This window comes from Carcharhinus amblyrhynchos, chromosome 28, assembly GCF_965287045.1.
Source record: "Carcharhinus amblyrhynchos chromosome 28, sCarAmb.v2.hapA, whole genome shotgun sequence".
NCBI classification, from domain to species: domain Eukaryota; kingdom Metazoa; phylum Chordata; class Chondrichthyes; order Carcharhiniformes; family Carcharhinidae; genus Carcharhinus; species Carcharhinus amblyrhynchos.
The window spans coordinates 32,766,678-32,786,030 of record NC_137351.1 but is presented as its reverse complement, the minus strand read 5'-3'; the positions used below and the strand labels follow the sequence as shown (position 1 = coordinate 32,786,030).

The 19,353-nt window shown below is 42.9% G+C and overlaps 1 protein-coding gene across 5 annotated transcripts in view; it reads left to right on the top strand.

Moving 5' to 3' along the window:
• arnt2 (aryl-hydrocarbon receptor nuclear translocator 2) overlaps positions 1 to 19,353 on the top strand; it is a 369,880-nt gene that overhangs the window by 277,579 nt on the left and 72,948 nt on the right. For all 5 annotated transcript variants that reach the window (XM_080214131.1, XM_080214130.1, XM_080214133.1 and 2 more), the window contains one exon: positions 14,562 to 14,661. In XM_080214131.1, coding sequence (XP_080070257.1) covers positions 14,562 to 14,661 — 100 coding nt within the window. The remainder of the gene's footprint in view (positions 1 to 14,561; positions 14,662 to 19,353) is intronic.

Sequence of the window (19,353 nt, the reverse complement as noted above, 5' to 3'; positions counted from 1 at the left end):
CAAATATAATGGAATTTTGCTGTCCTATCACTGTAGGTAGTCCCTGATCACTAGATAACCATGTGCACCATTTTCTTTTCTCAATCATTTTGCCATCTTGTTTTCAGCTTTCTCCAGGTCATTCTTTTTCTTTCCATCATTTCTATCACCTCCAATTTTTAATTGTATTTATCTATTTGATTTATTATTCAATTAGCCTCCCACTTGCTGCAGTTCCCTTTAGTTCTTGGTTTTGCTCCTTTGCCAAGTTGTGTTGTCTGTAATATGTTATTCCTTCCACCCTTCCCTACTATACCCCACTCTTGTGTTGCTAGCTGCATTTACACAAATAGTCCTCGTTATGTTAAATGGCACTTTATGATTGTTCGTTTGAATCTACTTGTGCCACCACTTCAAGCATATGACGTTCTTCGTATCTCCATCATTGAGGTGAAGTTGAGGACTAATTTCATTTGAGTGTAAATTATCGCTATCAAGACTGCTTGTGATCATTAACTTTAGTTCCTCGTTTCATGTGCACATCCACACACGTCTTCTCTAGGTCTAAATTGAGAACTTAATGAGCAAACTATTGTTTGAACCACTTTGAATAAACGCTTTAAAGTTTTTCTTTACTTGGAAGACGGATGTAATGTTATTATTAGCGTCTGCTCACAGTAACCTCTGTGCAATGGCAAGAGCCTGAAGTAGCTCAGCAGAAGTTGGACATATTGCCCCAGGGGAAGACGTAGTCCAGTGCTTCAGCTAAATGGAATTTCATTCATTTATCTGAGATTTTCTTGACACCCCTCATTCTGCTGAAGACAGATATGTGGCGTATTGCTCGCACAATTTTTTATTTGGCTAATGTACAAGGCAGTGCTTTTGGCATAACGATTTGGCAAGAGGCTGAACTTCCTCAAGGACCTCAGTCGTCCCCTGATTGTGAGCTGAGAAGCAAGAGCCCAGGCTGATCTACTTTCTGCGATTCAGCATTGCTGAATGCTGACGCCAGCCTCAATGTTTCTCGGTCAAGTGGAAAAAGCTTCCAAGCTCCAAAATTCAGAGGATGTAGCAGTGAGAGTAGAGCTCCCACTTAAGAGTCTGTTTTAATCTTCGTTTCTTTTTATTGCAGTTTTTGATCTACTTTGATGTTTTTGTTTGTTACTGCAGTTTTTGTTTGACTGGTGCGGACTGGGATAAGTTCCAGTCCTAATATCCGTATAGATGGAAATGTTAAAAATCTTTTGACGGCTGTCGGAAGCAGTAGTTTTATTCTCCGATAAAGTTGAGTGTGGGGAATAAAGATAGAGCTAGAAACTGAACTCTATATAAAAGAAAGTCTGGGGAATTATAAAACAAACAACAATTTCCGACCTGCTCCGATCCATGGCTCCCTCCCCAGTGGCCTGCACCTGATATGTATTTCCACATGCAGATTGCCTGTACCCACAAGTTCCTGGCTGCCATGCAGGGAAGGTAACAACAAACTAATGAGGCCTTACCAGTGACATCCAGCTTCACTTGATTAACTTGTCAGCTTCTTCGGTTCCCTGCACCTTTACCCGCCATGGCCAAGATTCTCAATGTAGAGATTACAGAGCAGGTTTACAAGATTTTGATACCTGGATGAATGGATTGTCTTACGGTGAAAGGTTAGGTAGAATGGGCCTGTTTGCACTGGAGTTTAGAAGAGCGAGCTGTGACTTGATTGAAGTATAAAAGATCCTGAATAGTCTTGACAAGGTGGATGTGAAAAGGATGTTTTCTTTTGTGCGTGAGTCCAGAACTATGGGGCACAGTTTTAAAATTGGGATCGCACTTATAGGTTAGAGATCAGGAGAATTTTTTTTCCCAAGGGTTGCGTGACTTTGGAACTCTCTGCCTTAGTAGGTGGCGAGGTCATTGAATATTGAACGTTGGACCCTTAGAGGATGAGAGGGGGGACTTAGTGATAGGGGATGGGGAAATGGCTGAGGCCTTGAATAACATTTTTGTTTCGGTCTTCACGGAGGAGGACGTGAGTAATTTGCCAGGTGTTAGCGATGGAAAGATGGTAGGAGTGGAGGGCCTGAATGACATTATTGTTACTAGAGAGGCGGTGCTTGACAGACTGGAGGGACTGATTGTGGACAAGTCCCCAGGACCGGATGGAATGCATCCAAGGGTTCTGAAAGAAATGGCGGAGGTGATAGTGGATGCCTTGGTGATTATTTTCCAAACGTCACTGGATTCCGGGGAAGTGCCGGAAGATTGGAAAACGGCTAATGTTATGCCGTTGTTTAAGAAGGGTGGCAGGCAAAAGGCGGGGAATTTATAGGCCGGTTAGTTTAACGTCTGTTGTAGGAAAAACGTTAGAATCCGTGATCAAGGAGAAAATAGCGAGGCATCTTGAGGAGAATTGTTTGGCAGAGCAGACGCAGCAAGGTTTCGTTAAGGAGAAGTCGTGTCTGACGAATTTATTGGAGTTCTATGAGGATGTGTCTAGGGCGGTGGATAGAGGAGAGCCGGTGGATGTGGTGTTTCTTGATTTTCAGAAGGCGTTTGACAAGGTGCCTCACAAGAGGTTATTACAGAAGGTCAGGGGGCATGGAGTTGGGGGTAGGGTGTTAGCGTGGATAGAGGATTGGCTGTCAAATAGGAGGCAGAGAGTGGGGGTCAATGGGTGCTATTCGGATTGGCGGTTGGTGACTAGTGGAGTGCCCCAGGGGTCGGTGCTGGGGCCTCAGCTATTTACCATTTATATAGATGATCTGGAGGAGGGAACCGAGTGTATGGTGTCGAAATTTGCTGGTGACACCAAGATTGGTGGAATGGCAAATTGTGCGGAGGGTGTGGAGAGTTTGCAGAAGGATCTAGATAGGCTGGGCGAATGGGCCAGGAACTGGCAAATGGAATTTAATGTTGGCAAATGTGAGGTTGTCCACTTTGGTAGGAATTATGGTAAGAAGGACTATTACTTGCGTGGTGAAAAACTGCAGCATGCGACGGTGCAGAGGGACCTCGGGGTCCTTGTGCATGAGTCGCAAAAACCCAGCCTGCAGGTGCATCAGGTAGTCAGGAAGGCAAATGGGATGCTGGCCTTCATAGCGAGGGGGATTGAATATAAAAGTAGGGAGGTCTTGCTGCAGCTGTATAGGGCACTGGTGAGGCCGCAGCTGGAGTACTGTGTGCAGTTTTGGTCGCCGTGCTTACGCAAGGATATTTTGGCCTTGGAGGGAGTGCAGAGGAGGTTTGCTAGGCTGATGCCGGAGTTGAGGGGGTTGAACTATGAGGAGAGGCTGAATAAACTAGGCTTGTACTTGTTAGAGTTTAGAAGAATGAGGAGAGATCCCATTGAGACATGAGGATGGATAGGATAGAGGTGGAGAGGCTCGTCCCGCTCAGAAAGGACAGTAGGACTAGAGGGCACAGCCTCAAGATAAAGGGGGGGCGGTTTAGAACGGAGTTGAGGAGGAACTTCTTCACTCAAAGGGTGGTGAATCTCTGGAATTCTCTGCCCGTTGAAGTGGTGGAGGCTGCCTCGCTCAATATTTTTAAGACGCGGGTTGATAGGTTTTTGATAGGCAAGGGGATTAAGGGTTATGGGGAGAGGGCGGGAATGTGGAACTGAGCCACGACAGATCAGCCATGATCTTATTGAATGGCGGGGCAGGCTCGAGGGGCTAGATGGCCTACTCCTGCTCCTATTTCTTATGTTCTTATATTTTAAAGGCAGAGGTAGATAGATTCTTGTCAGAGAATCTAAGGCTATCAGGGTTATATGGCAAACAGAACTTGAAATGCAAACAAATCAGCCACGATCTTATCAAATGGCAGAACAAGCTTGAGGCGCCGAATGGGCAACCTCTGCTCCCATGTCATATGTTTGAGTTTTGGGGCTGGTTTTCTTTCTTACAGATCTGAGAATTAAATGTTAATTATAGAAATGATGTATGAAATTAAACAATACACATTCATCTTTCATTTTAAGAAGAGGGTTAATAATCCTTTTTTTTCCTATTTGCAATCTATTAATGATTTGGCAGATATGTATTTCCATTAGCCAATTTCTCACTTTGATTTTTAGTAACATCAGTTTGTCTGCAATACAGATCCTTCTACATCTTTGTCAAGGAGCTGACAATGCCTTGGAGCAACATAAATGTCATAGCTCATTAATCTTGCAGTGGAACATTCACCTTTTTTTGCAAGATTCACTGAATAAAAAATTGCAAAACTCCCATTTTACCCATAAACACATCAGCAGAAACAATCTATTCTTTATCCCCACAAACACACAGCTGACAATTCTTTGAGTTTTCATTGTCTAAAATGTAGAATGATAAACCTGTATTATGTTTGATTTTACAAATATTATTAGGATTTAGGACAGACTACCATTTATGAATCTCACTTGCCTTCTTTAATATGAGATTTTGATAAACATACCAGTAAGTTACAGGGATGCTGTGCTTGGATGTTGTTCCTTTTGTTTAATTAAATTTATTACTGTGCGGTCTTGAAATATTTTCAATTTTAATATATCTAGTGAGGACATGTTGGCATTATTTATATTGCGGTGCAGCAAGAATCACAATATTCAGTACAAATTACAGTTTCCTCTTCATGCGCATCTCCCAATTATCACACAACTATTAAAACTGTTTGGTGTTTTATGGGTGATGTGAGAATTCTGCTAACCTTTACCCCACTGTAGCGGCAAGATTGAGAGTTGACACACAAATAGGTAGGAAAGTGAATTGTTTGGAGGACATAGAGTTTACAAAAAGATTTAAATAGTTAATTGAGTGGACAAAAAAAATTGGATGGCGTATAATGTGGGAAAAGATGAGCTCGTCCCCTTTGGGAGGAAGAATTGAAAAGTAGTAGTATGTTATTTAAATGGAAAGACTATAGAACTGTACATGAATCACAATGTTTGTATGCGGGTACAACAAGCGACTCAGATGGCAAATGGAAAGTTTACATTTATTATAAGGGGAATGGAATATAAAAGTCAGGAAGTTTTGCCACCATTGTATAGGGCATTGGTGCAACCGCACCTAGAGTGCCTCTTACAGCTTTGGTCTCCTTACTTGAAAAAGCCTATGATCGCATTAAAAGCAGTTCAGAGAAGGTTCACTCGTCTAATTCCTGAGGTGAAGACCTTATATGGACAGGTTGTCCCTGTAAGTGGTTAGAAGAATTAGGTTTCTTATTGAAACATAAGCTCTTCAGACAAATTGATAGGGTGGATATTTCAAGGCTGTAGAAGAGATTAAAACTAGGGAACACAGTTTTAAAATAAGAGGTCTGCTATTTAGGAGTGAAATGAGAATTGCTTTTCTTGAGGGTCATTAGTCTGTGGAATTCTGTTCCTCAGAGAACCGTGGAGGCTGAATCATTAAATATTTTTAAAGCTGATTTAAATTGGTTCCTGAATGAGAAAGGAGTCAAGGGACATGGAGATAGACAGGGAAGTAGAATTGATCCCACAGGCAGATCAGCCATGATCTTATCAAATGGTGGTGTCGGCTCAAAGGTCTGAAAGGCTCAGTACAGCTTCTAATTTTATGTTTGTATGTGGATGTATCTTAGTAAGAAGCACATCAATTACCATTCCTAAAAGTGTGCTTCTCAGCTTGAAGTTGTTTTCGTTCACTTCATTAATTATTTTGGCTGTTTATCCAATTTGCTTTTTGCATTTCGTTATTTGTTATATTTTGTCTCCTGCTTCGTTATCTATTTACCATTTATATAGATGATCTGGAAGAGGGAACCGAGTGTATGGTGTCGAAATTTGCTGATGACACCAAGATTGGTGGAACGGCAAATTGTGCGGAGGGTGTGGAGAGTCTGCAGAAGGATCTAGATAGGCTGGGCGAATGGGCCAGGAACTGGCAAATGGAATTTAATGTTGGCAAGTGCGAGGTGGTCCACTTTGGTAGGAATAATGGTAGGAAGGATTATTACGTGGCGAAAAACTGCAGCAGGCGACGGTGGAGAGGGACCTCGGGGCCCTTGTGCATGAGTCGCAAAAACCCAGCTTGCAGGTGCAGCAGGTGGTCAGGAAGGCGAATGGGATGCTGGCCTTCATAGCGAGGGGGATTGAATATAAAAGTAGGGAGGTCTTGCTGCAGCTGTATAGGGCACTGGTGAGGCCGCAGCTGGAGTACTGTGTGCAGTTTTGGTCGCCGTACTTACGCAAGGATATTTTGGCCTTGGAGGGAGTGCAGAGGAGGTTTACTAGGCTGATGCCGGAGTTGAGGGGGTTGAGCTATGAGGAGAGGCTGAATAAACTAGGCTTGTACCCGTTAGAGTTTAGAAGAATGAGGGGAGATCTCATTGAGACATATAAGATGATGAATGGGATGGATAGGATAGAGGTGGAGAGACTCGTCCCGCTCAGAAAGGATAGTAGGACTAGGGGGCACAGCCTCAAGATAAAGGGGGAGCGGTTTAGAACGGAGTTGAGGAGGAACTTCTTCACTCAAAGGGTGGTGAATCTCTGGAATTCTCTGCCCGTTGAAGTGGTGGAGGCTGCCTCGCTAAATATTTTTAAGACGCGGGTTGATGGATTTTTGATAAGAGAGGGGATTAAGGGTTATGGGGAGAGGGCGGGAATGTGGAACTGAGCCACGACAGATCAGCCATGATCTTATTGAATGGTGGGGCAGACTCGAAGGGCTAGATGGCCTACTCCTGCTCCTATTTCTTATGTTCTTATGTTCTTTAATTAAGCACATTCTGAATATCGGCGATGCAAAATCTCATGTGATAGAAGGTTTAATTCATACTTGGCTTTCTGGTGCTTCACTGTGAGCCAGTGTTTTACACATCAAAACCAGAGAAATTGTGCACACCGCAACATTCGACAGGCTCGGAATATCCAAGCGTGGCACCAAAACACTATTGCCTGATTGGGCATAAACTCTATTATTCTTGATTTGATTTATTTTTGTTACATGTATACAGTGAAAAATATTGTTTCTTGCGCACTATACAGACAGAGCATTCCATTCATAGAGAAGGAAATGAGAGAGTGCAGAATGTAGTGTTACAGTCATAGCTAGGGTGCAGAGAAAGTTCAACTTAATGCGAGATAGGTCCACTCAAAAGCCCAATGGCAGCAGGGAAGAAGCTGATCTTGAGTGGGTTGGTACGTGAACTTTTTTATCTTTTTCCTGATGAAAGAGGATGGAACAGAGTATGTCCAGGATGCGTGGTGTCCTTAATTATGCTGGTTGCTTTTCTGAGGCAGCGGAAAGTGTAGACAGTGTTAATGGTGGGAAGCTTGTTTGAGTGATGGACTGGGCTTCATTCATGTCCCTTTGTGGTTTCTTGCAGTCTTAGATAGAGCAGGAGCCATACCAATCTGTGATACAACTAAAAACAATGCTTCTTGTGGTGCATTTGTAAAAATTAGTGAGAATTGTAGCGGACATGCCAAATTTTCTTAGCCTCCTGAGAAAGTAGAGGCATTGGTGGGGCTTTCGTAACTACAGAGTATCAGCATGGGGAAATCAGGACAGGTTGTTGGTGATTTGGACACCTAAAAATTTGAAGCTCTTCACCATTTCTACTTTGTCCCAATTGATGTGTACAGGGGCATGTCCTCCACTATTTTTTTGAAGTCGATGACTGTCTCCTTCGTTTTGTTGACATTGAGGAAGAGATTATTGTCATTGCTCCAGTTCACTCGATTCGCCGTCTCTTTCCTGTACTCCATTTCGTCATTGTTTGAGATCTGATCCACTATGGTGGTGTCATCAGCAAACTTGAAAATTGAACTGGAGGGGAGCTTGGCCACACAATCATAGGTGTATAAGGAGTATATTAGGGGGCTGAGAACATATTCTTGTGGGACACCGGTGTTGAAGATGATCATGGAGGTGTTGTTGCCAATTCTTACTGATTGCAGTCTAAGTTAAAAAGATCAGGATCCAGTCTCAGAGGGAGCTGTCAAGGCCCAGGCCATGGAATTTGGAGATGAGTTTTGTGGGAATAATGAAGACTGAGCTGTAGTCAATAAATAGGAGTCTGACATGGGTGTCTTTGTTATCTAGGTGTTCCAGGGTTGAGTGCAGGGCCAGGGAGATGGCATTTGCTGTGGGACCTGTTACAGCGATAGGCAAATTGTTGTGGATCCAGGCAATCTGGGAGGCCGAATTCCGTGCCATGACTAACCTTTCAAAGCACTTCATAACTATGGATGTCAGAGCCATCAGATGATAGTCATTAAGGCACCTGCCTGGCTTTTCTTTGGTACAGGATGATGGTCACCTTCTTGAAGCAGATAGGGACCTAAGGTTATTGTAAAGAGAGGTTGAAGATGTCTATGAATACCCCCACCAGCTGATCCATGCAGGATCTGAGTGCTCGTTCAGGTACTCCATCCTGGCCAGTCACTTTCCATGGGTTGACCTTTGAAAAGACTGCTCTGATGTCTGCAATGGTGATCTCAGCTACAGGTTCAACCAAGGTTTCCGGATGAAGGACGTGTTCTCGCTAACCTCTTGCTCAAAACGGGCAGAGAGTGCATTGAGCACATCAGGGAGGAGCGCGTCGATGCTGGCAATTTTTATGTGCCTTCATCTTGTAGCCTGTTACGTCTTGTCAAACTTGCCATAGTCGGCGGGGGTCCATGTGGCTAGCCTGGGACTCTAGCTTGGTCTGGTACTGTCTTTTGGCAACTTTGATGCATCTCCTTAGATCGTATCTGAATTTTTTGTGTATTTCAGGATCGCCTGATTTGAACGCCTCAGACCTAGACTTCAGCAAGCAGTGGATATCCCTGTTCATCCATGGTTTTTGGTTGGGAAACACGCGGATTTGATTCTTTGGCACACAGTCTTCTATAGAATTACTAATGAAGTGTGTAGAAGGCTGTGAACTATTATTCAATTATTTCCTTGTGTTTCACAGTGGGGCTTGGCTATTCACCTGGGCGCTTCACTATAAAAAAAATTTGGTTGTTTAATCCCAGCTATTTGGCACATAATTTAGCTCAAAGGTGGAGGGATACATCATGGAATATGAGATTGGATCAAAATGGTTGAATGAAAGGAAAAGATTAACAAAGGTATGAAATTTTCCATGGTACTGTTATTGAGCAGTACCTTGGGATCAAGGATTAGTTGTTTGAACTCCAGTTCATTGATTCCTGAGATGGCCAGTAAGTCCAGTGAATGATCTGCAGATTTTGCCACATGCAGTCAATGCTGCTTGAAGGATTTATGTATTCTATGGGTCAGATAGATGAGCTGTTTGGAGGTTTGTGCAGCCCCTCTGACACCTTGACGTCACCTCTGTCTTGAAGTTTTCCCTACATTCTCAAATGAGCTTTCTCCATTTTGTTGATCACAAGCCAAGTGCTCCCTATGAGTTGGCAGCTAGTTTGACTCTTTGAAGATATTTTGAAGACATCCCTAAACAGTTTCCATTCTCCTAGTGAGAGGCCTCTGCCCTGAGCAAGCTCTGAGTAGAATAATTGCTTTGGGAATCTAGTGTCAGGCATGCAAACAAGGTCTCACCCAAGAGAGCTTTTTTGAGTGATTAGAACCTTGTTGCAGGGTAAGTTGCCTGGGGCCAATGTTGGGTCAATGTTCTTGCTATCAGATTTGGAGGCTATAAAAGCTGGTACTTCTCTGAAGAGTCTGCTATAGATTACCCAAGTCTGTGGAGAATATAGGAGCATAGGGAACAAGACTGTCCATTAAACATTGACTTTTGTCTCATGTTTGAGATCCTGATACTCAAATACACTTATGCTCCGTTGACCAACTGGATGAATTTCGTCATTCAGATTTATCATCATCTAAAGGCAGCTTCCAAGATATGGAAAATGGTCCATCTTTTCCAGGATTTTATCATTGATCTTGATCAGTTGAGGTGGGTGTTGGTGGGGAGATGTCGAGTTTTGGAAGTTGGTCGGAGGGAGGACATTCATTTTCTGGATGCTTAATGAGAAAGCTCATTTTCTCATCAGCTTTGAAAAAGGAGAGAGCCATGACCTGGAACCAGTTTCTGAGTGAGCTTGAACAGAAGTATCAGCTGCATAATGAAGCTCGATGACTGAAGTCAGTGGTTTTGGTTTTGAAGATGACATAGGTTGAACATTTTCCCATCTGTCCTGTCAATTATCTCCACAGCCATGGACAGTTGCTGGAGGTGAGGCGCATTACTACACCGAGGAAGCTGGAGAAGAGAATTGGTGCAGTGACATAGCTGCGTTTGATCCCATTCTTCACGGAAATCAGATTTGTGGTGGCTCAATTAGTGAGGATCACAGCTTGCATGCCATTATGGAGTAGATAGAGGATAGTGAGAAATTTTGACTGCGCGCAAATTTAGGGAAGGTAACCTATAAAGCTTCATGGTTGAAAGAGTCAAAGCCTTTGAGAGTTCAAAAAAGGCCATGGACAGTGGTTGGAGCTGCTCCTTATAATTCTTCCACTTTGCTATGCAATAAAGGTCATGTCCATGGTGCCACTGAATGGATAGGAACTGCACTGCAACTCTGCAGGTATCTCTTCAACCTGTTTGAGGAGTTGAGTGAGGAGGATCCCTTGCAATGGTCTTCGCTGTGGCAGACACTCCTCTGTAATTTGCTCTGTCTCCCTCCCTGAGTATAGCCACAATTACAGTGTCCCTGAAATTCCCCAGCACACACTCCCTTTCCTTGATGAAGTTCTGCAGTCAAACCAGGATTGTATCTCTGCTGGGTCTCAGCAGGGATTCCAGCTGCTTCAGAAGCTTTGTTGCTTTTCAGCTGTTGAATAACTTTGCTCAGGACCAAGGTGGCATCAAGAATCAGCTGGATGGGGTTTTGAGGAATAGCATTAGAGGCTTGATTGAAGGTTTCTTCACAATGTTCTCTCCAATGAGCACTAACTGTCTCCCTGTACTTGATGAACACCCCTCCATATCTGGCTCTCAATCGAGTCCTGTTGACAAAATATTTAGAATATGATCTTGGCAAAACTAATACCCTGTTCCATCAACAAGACGAGCACGAGATCTCATGGCAACACACACACACACACACACACACACACACACACACACACACACACAGTCCACACAGTGGCACCTGTTTGACTATGTCATTGTGTGACCAAGAGAGGGTGGCAATGTCCATATCACCCACGCTATGATAGGTACCAATGACTACTGGAACGATTGCTGCTTCAGCTGGTCAGCCATCTCCCGTCAGCCTGGCCCCATCAGCAGAAGCAAAAGAAGCCATGCTGTAAGGACATTAGCATTGAGGCCTCAAACATCCCACCAAGGCAACTATTCTCACTCAGCCAACCTATAAAACTCCAGCCACCAGGAGCTACAGTATGCTGGTAGTGCCTGGTTGACCCTAAAAACCACAGCAAGCACCTTGGCCTCTTTACTAGAAAACATCATGACTGATTTGATTAAAAAACAACTAACTTGAGCATAAGTGCAAAGCTTTTGCAGACTGGAAACTTGACCACACCTCAAGAGGAAAGCATCAGTCCAACTGGAAGGGCAGCACCCATGACATGCAGAACACGCAGTGGACAGAAAGAGTGAGGGACGCCAATGACAGGCATAGTTTCTTCAGCAGTGTCAACATAATATTCCATACCATAGTGAGCCAAATGATAGTAAGCACCAATAAATGCAAAATGATGCAAAATTGTCAGAAATTGTGCAATGTAACTAAACAATTAATAAAACTGAACTATTGTGAAGCGATGGTTGGCAATTTAACTTACAATATATGGACTTGTGACAAAGGGGAAGGCATTAGATTATGTGGTCAGAGCAGTTAAACACTAGTAAGAATGCATAAGGAGGAATGTTTTCAGCATTAAATGCAACGTCACTTTCAAATGTTTCTGAGATTTACTGCATGTAGTATACTCAAATACTCGCCAATTAAGGTATTGTGTTCAATTCTAGTCATCACACCACAAAATATGGGTGGCACGGCGACAGAGCAGTTAGTGCTGTTGTCTCACAACGCCAGGGACCCAGGTCCAATTTTGGCCTTGGAGGACTGACTGTGAGGAGTTTGCACATTCTCCCCATGTCTGCGTGGGTTTCCTCCAGCTGCTCCAGTTTCCTCTCACACTCTAAAGATGTGCGGGTTTGGTAGATTGGCCATGCTAAATTGACCCTAATGTCAGGGGGATTAGCAGGATAAATGTGTGGGGTTACGGGGATAAGGGCCGGGTGGGACTGTTGTCGGTGCAGGCTCAATGGGCTGAATGGCCTTCCTCTTCACTGTAGGAATTCTATGATTCTAAATAATGTAGAGCATTGAACCATAATGTTGATGTCAAGTGTAAAGGAACCAGGAGAGAACTGAACTGTACAAGTTAAAAAGAATGCATCTACATACGCCAAATATCAGCACTCAGAATTTTACTTCATGCAAAATAATGTCATAGAATCATATCATAGATTCATAGAACCCTGCGGTGCAGAAAGAGGCGAGTCTGCACCAAACAGAATCCCACCCAGGCCCTATCCCCATATCCCTACATATTATACCCACTAATCCCTCTAACCTGGATACTAAGTGGCAATTTCTTAGCATGGCCAATCAACCTAACCTGCATATCTTTGGACTGTGGGAAGGAACCAGAGTACCCGGAGGAAACCCACGCAGACACGAGGAGAATGTGCAAACTCCACACAGACAGTGAACCGAGCCGGGAATCGAACCCAGGATCCTGGAGCTGTGAAGCGGCAGTGCTAACCGTTGTGCTACCGTGCTGTCAGCAAAGGTAGTTGAGATTTACATTGGAAAGAGTTGCTATGCTGAAAAGATGTAGATAATTGGGCTGGCAGCATTAGAAATATTTAAAACAACTGGAATGTATTAATTTATCAGAAGGGAATTTGAAAGATTAAATGGCCTCCTCTCTCATTCTTTACTTTCTTACTGTGAAGAACCCCTCTTTATGGGGACACAGCAGAAGAGAATCACCTGGCTTGAGGGACCAGTTGAGATGCGAGTGGGTAATTACCCCAGGGGTGGAGTCCTCTCCTTGGCAGAAGAAAGCCTGAAGACGTGGGGACCTAGGCAGCCAGAATCAGAATCACAGCTCCTGTTTCTGATGACTATTTTCTTTCTTTCCTTTTTTTTTTCAAAAAAAACTCTAAACTTTTGACTGCATTGGCCAATTCAGGTCTGCTCTGCATCTACCCCCTCAGGGTCTGGCAATATTTCTACAGCTCACTGGGCCTATTCGCTTGAGTATACTTCAGGTGAGTATATTTTTCCTTCAATCTTCGATTAAAACAGGATACTCACTAGTGACGTGCCATAGACAGTATTGGTATTATCCATCCAATCCTTGTCACCAATGAAATGATGTACGTTCTCAGACTTCATCAGGAACAGAAAGATATTTATTAATATGGAAAAACTACAGAGGCCAGCAGCCTCTTGGATGTTCCAGTTCTTACATGCTTTTTTTTACATATCTTCAAAATGTCTTCTACCCAAGAGAGGAATCTAAACCCTGGGGTGATAACCTACTCTCAGTCCCAATTGAACCCTCAAGCTACGTTACCCTTTTCTGCTGTGTTGTCCTTAAAGGGAGGGTCACAACATTTACACTCTTGTACATTTCTTACATCATCTCTCCTTCCCAAGATGCTGCACGCATCTTGTATTCACAAGACAGGATTGTCAACTTGGCAGGCTGCTCTGATGAAGGGTCATCTAGATTTGAAACGTTGGCTCAATTCTCTCTCCACAGATGCTGTCAGACCTGCTGAGATTTTCCAGCATTTTCTATTTTTGTTTCAAATTCCAGCATTCGCAGTATTTTGCCTTTATATTACTGTGGTTACAAGCATTGGTTAATGTTATGTTAACCTTTTAAAACTGTCCAGAATGACCCTGTGTAATGTCATTGAAGGCTGTAAACTTTAAACATTGTGATTGTTTTGTGGAGTTCACAATCAGCTGATTCAACCAGCTTGCAATGTGCAAAAAATTGACTCGCACAAAAATTACTGCATTATGTTTTTGACCAAAATTTATTGTCTCCTACACACCCAAAAATTATTCAGGCAGATCAATCTATCCACTCTTAATAACTTGCAGATTTACCATATTAATTAAAAATAGGTGTTGATTTATGATCAGAATTGTACAATGTGCTTGCCTTTACAAAGAAGTTTGTACTTGGATTGCTGTAAGACAAACAACTCTCTCAGATGATGCTCAGATTTGCATTAACCTAACAGGGACGGCACAGTGGTTAACACTGCTGCCTTACAGCACCAAGGACCTGGGTTTGGTTCCCACGTTGTGTCACTGTCCGTGTGGAGGTTGCACGTTCTCCCCTTGTCTGCATGGGTTTCCTCCGGGTGCTCCAATTTCCTTCCACAGTCCAAAGATGTGCTGGTCAGGCTGCTTGGCCGTGCTAAATTGTTCCTTAGTGTCAAGGGGACCACATGGGGTTATGGGGATTGGGCCTGGATGGGATTATAATCAGTGCAGACTCGATGGGCTGAATGGTCGACTCCTGCACTGTAGGATTCTATCTATCTAGTCCAGGAGCAGCGATCTTGATTAAAAAATTGTCCTAATTGTTTTAACACAGGTGAAAAGAAAACAATGTCGACAACATCAGCAGCCGGAAACCAACAGATCTACTCGCAAGGAAGTTCATTCCAACCTGGGCGAGCAGGACAAACATTCAGGTAAATTCAGAGCACTGCAGAACCAGCCCATGTTGTTTAACAATTGTACTCATCAGCTGCAGCCAGTCAAACTGTTCTTTCTTCTTTGTTCAAAAAAACAACAACTTGAGGAAACTCATTTCAGGACACTGTTCCTTTAAAAACTGGGATCGTGCGTGATATATATATATATATATATATAAAAATATAAAATGAGTGTACATTATAATGTGCACATTTTGTTTGTATATTGCTGCAATCAAGTTAGCTCTTAGCCTTTTTATCTGAGGTTTGTACAGTTTTTTTGAACATTGCCTTCCAGATGCCAGCTTGCATATTGACTTACCTTGCTTAACTTGGCTGTGTTTCTCTCAATTGTATCTACCTCAACTTTTAAACTTGGCTAACTGACCTTTCCTACTGAACAAGAAAGGTTTGTTTGAACTCGAATATGAAAGCAGCACTGCTGGTATGTGCAGCCAGCCTGAGCACTTAGCTTCATGAAAAGGGTTCAGCATTACATGTACAACTCAGATCCATTGATGTTAGCCCAATCTTCTCCCACATTGAGCTCCACACATGTTCTCCACTGTCTTTGTAACATGAACTTTGGACTGGCAACTCCTTTGGAGTCTGTTAACAAACAGCTAAGATTCATTCCTTGGCTTTATCCCCGGTGACATTGTGCACATCTGCCATTGGTGTTACATGGGTCTAGCTCCGTCAGCAGGACTAGGAATGCAGATTGAAATGACGTGTACTTCTGTCAAAAGTGGCAACCAGTTACTAAAGGAATTGCACCAACACAGAGATCAGTCCAGTTTGCAGCAAAACAAGCTAATCTCCTGCAACTTATGTGGTCTGTTATTTTCAAAGAACAAAGAAAATTACAGCACAGGAACAGGCCCTTTTGCTCTTCAGGCCTGCACCGACCATGCTGCCCAACTGAACTAAAACCCCTTATCCTTCTGGTGACCATATCCCTCTATTCCCATCCTATTCATGTGTTTGTCAAGACACCGCTTAAAAGTCGCTATCGTATCTGCCGTCACGATCGTATCTGCACACAATACAGTACACTTACACTTACACTTCTTCTGATGCAAACTTCTATAGAGCTTTGCCTTTTTATTCTTGCAGTGCATTCACTGGAGGAAAGATTGCCATTCTTTTGACACTTGATTCAGTGAGTTAGACTTGATTCTTAGATCCTACGAAGGGTTATCCACATTCCAAACATTAGCTCTGATTTCTTTCCACAGATGCTATCACACCTGCTGAGATTTTCCAGCATTTTCTGTTTTTGTTTCCAGTTTCTTCCCACAGCCCAAAAAGACGTGCTGGTTAGGTGCGTTGGCCATGCTAAATTCTCCCTCAGTGTACCTGAACAGGCACCGGAGTGTAGTGACAAGGGGATTTTCACAGGAACTTTGTTGCAGTGGTAATGTAAGCCTACTTGTGACACAAATAAATAAATTTTAGTAGTAATTGTTCAATCTGTACTTATTCACTCTCACATCCTGTCTCGGGTGCTGTGCTGAAATGCCTCCCGCGTTACAGTAAGTTTCATTCCAAATTTCTGTAGAAAGTCTCAGTGTAATTAATAGCTGCCAGTGTTTATTCATTACTTGAGTGTGAAATTAGGCCCAATGTCTCCTTGTTCTGAATTCCCCAACAGAGGAAACCGCTCCGCCATCTGTTCTATCAAATCTGTTTATTATTTTAAACACTTCAGTCATCCCTCAGCCTTCTAAACTCAGTGCAGTGGAACCCAAATGTATGCAACCTGCCGTCATAATTCAAAGCTGATTCATTCTGGTGAAATCTGTCCTTCAAGGCCAACATAACATTCTGAGCAGTGCCTAAAAATGAATCTCTTCAAATGGATAAGGCAGAAATAAAGTCTTGCATTTACATAGCACCTTTCATGGCCATTGCATGTTCCGAAGCACCAATGCAGTGTAAAGTGTAGGAAATACAGCAGCCGTATTGCACACGGCAAGCTCCTGCAAGCAGTAATGTCATAATGATCAGATTATCTGTTTTTCTGATGTTGATTGAGGGAGAGATTTTTAGGACAAAGCATACAACTCCCCATCCCTTTCTTCAATATGGTCTCATGAGCTCTTTCATATTCACCAGGGAGGGTGAGACAGCCACAGTTTAATGTCTCAAATGAAAAATAATACTGCAACATTCTCCCAGTACTGTACTGGCTTGTCAACCTAAATTATTGTGCTCAAGGCACGACCTTTGGATATAAGTGCTTCTGACTGAGTCATAGAGGTTTACAGCATGGAAACAGGCTCTTTGGCCCAACTTGTCCCTGCCGCCCCTTTTTTTTTTAAAACCCCTAAGCAAATCCCAATTGCCCACATTTGGCCCATCTCCCTCTATATCCATCATACCCATGTAACTATCTAAATGCTTTTTAAAAGATAAAATTGTACCTGCCTCTACTACTACCTCTGGCAGCTTGTTCCAGACACTCACCACCCTCTGTATGAAAAAATTCCCCCTCTGGGCCCTTCTGTATCTGACCCCTCTCACCTTAAACGTATGCCCTCTAGTTTTAGATTCCTTTACTTTTGCAAAAAGATATTGACTATCTACCTTGTCTATGCCCCTCATTATTTTAGACCTCTATAAGGCCACCCCTCAGCCTGCTACACTCCAGAGAGAAAAGTCCCAATCTATTCAGCCTCTCCTTATAAGTCAATCCATTAAGTCCCAGTAGCACCCTAGTAAATCTTTTCTGCACTCTTTTTAGTTTAATAATATCCTTTCTATAATAGGGTGACCAGAATTGCACACAATATTCCAAGTGTGACCTTACCAACGTCTTGTATAACTTCAACAAGATGTCCCAACTCCTGTATTCAATGTTCTAACCGATGAAACCAAGCATGCCGAATGCCTTCTTCACCACTCTGACCACCTGTGACTCCACTTTCAAGGAGCTATGAATCTGTACCCCTAGATCTCTTTGTTCTGTAACTCTCCCCAATGCCCAACCATTAACTGAGTAAGTCCTGCCCTGGTTCAGTCGACCAAAATGTAACACCTCGCATTTATCTAAATTAAACTCCATCTGCCATTCGTCAGCCCACTGGCCTAATTGATCAAGATCCCGTTGCAATTGGAGGTAACTTTCTTCACTGTCCACTGTGCCACCAATCTTGATGTCATCTGCAAACTTACTAACCGTCCAAATCATTAATATAAATGACAAATAACAGTGGACCCAGCACTGATCCCTGAGGCACACTGCTGGTCACAGGCCTCCAGTTTGAAAAAGTAGTTCAATTTTGTATCCATTTAGAAAACTCACCCTGGATCCTGTGAGATTTAACTTTATGCAACAACCTACCATGCGGTACCTTGTCAAAAGCCTTGCTAAAGTCCATGTAGACAACATCAACCACAACTGATACAATGGACAGAATTTAATGCCCTCCCTGGGGGCAGGTTTTGTGGTAATGGGACATTTAAATAAACAGAAGGGTGGCCCATTCTCCACCTTGATTAAGTCTAAGGCAGTCTTCCTACCACAACATCAGTTGAGACCCTTAAGTGGGCAATTGGTGTTCAACCAGTGATACGCAGGGGACTCGTCATGCGGAAGAACCAGTCAGCAAACGCTGTTGGAGTTGTCTGTAGGCTTCCAGAGGGGGTCCTGAATTCAAAGACACTCATTACCTGACTGAGGGACCCAGCACTGGGAAAGGGGACTCGCTAAGAGCCAAACACCTCCCCTTGATGCTGACCCTTCCCACTCTCCCATCTGCAACACTCATCCCACCATCTGTGACCTGAGTGGTTACATTGTCAGGAGCTGCCACTGCTCCCCTTATGGTACTGCTGGCCTCTGCCTGGCAGATCATACGGGTTGGGATTTCCACCCCGGGATCTTTGATCCTAGTGAAGGCCCATCATGGTGTAGTTAGGTGTGTGATTGACATTTAATTCAGTGGACCTTCCCGAAAAAATGCAATGCAGGACCCTCAGCATCTCTGTAAATGGCAAACGAGATCCCAGTCATCTCCCATAAATACCACCCAGTTGGTCTGCACATGATTCTGTATAACTGAAGCATAATTTCCAACCCTTTGAGATAAAGTTTGACCAGTCTTGAGCCAATTGAGTGATTAAGATTTTGTAGTAAATAGTCATCTTATTCTTTAGGTTAACTGTGGGATGATTGATAAGGAAGGTATAAATGTCATGCTAAATAAGGCTGTTCTGACAAATTGAGATGCATTTTTGAGATAGTTTAAGGAAGTTTTGTTTTGCTATCTCTGACTTTGTGAGTGCTAGATGATATAGTACAAGAAAGCTGATCTTTATTTCATGTGGGTCCACTAAAGGACATGGGAATAAAACGTAAACCCTTTTTAAAAATCAAATTTGTGATCAGTGATCGTACCAATTATCAAAATGTATTATTTTCTAATGCAATACATTAACAAAAAAATGAATGCATGTTGGTTGAATTATGGTTTTCTGTATTGTCAATAATGGTAACAATTCATTATTGAAATTCCCACTAAAGTTAACCTATGGATATTAATTTCCCACTGCTTCCTGTACATTTTAAGTGCAATCAACATAAAACAGTAATTACCTCCCAACCAGCTTCATTGATGTTAGAATATTGTTTCAAAATTTATAATTCCAATGCTGTTCCGGTCGGCCTCTTGCCTCCATAAACCT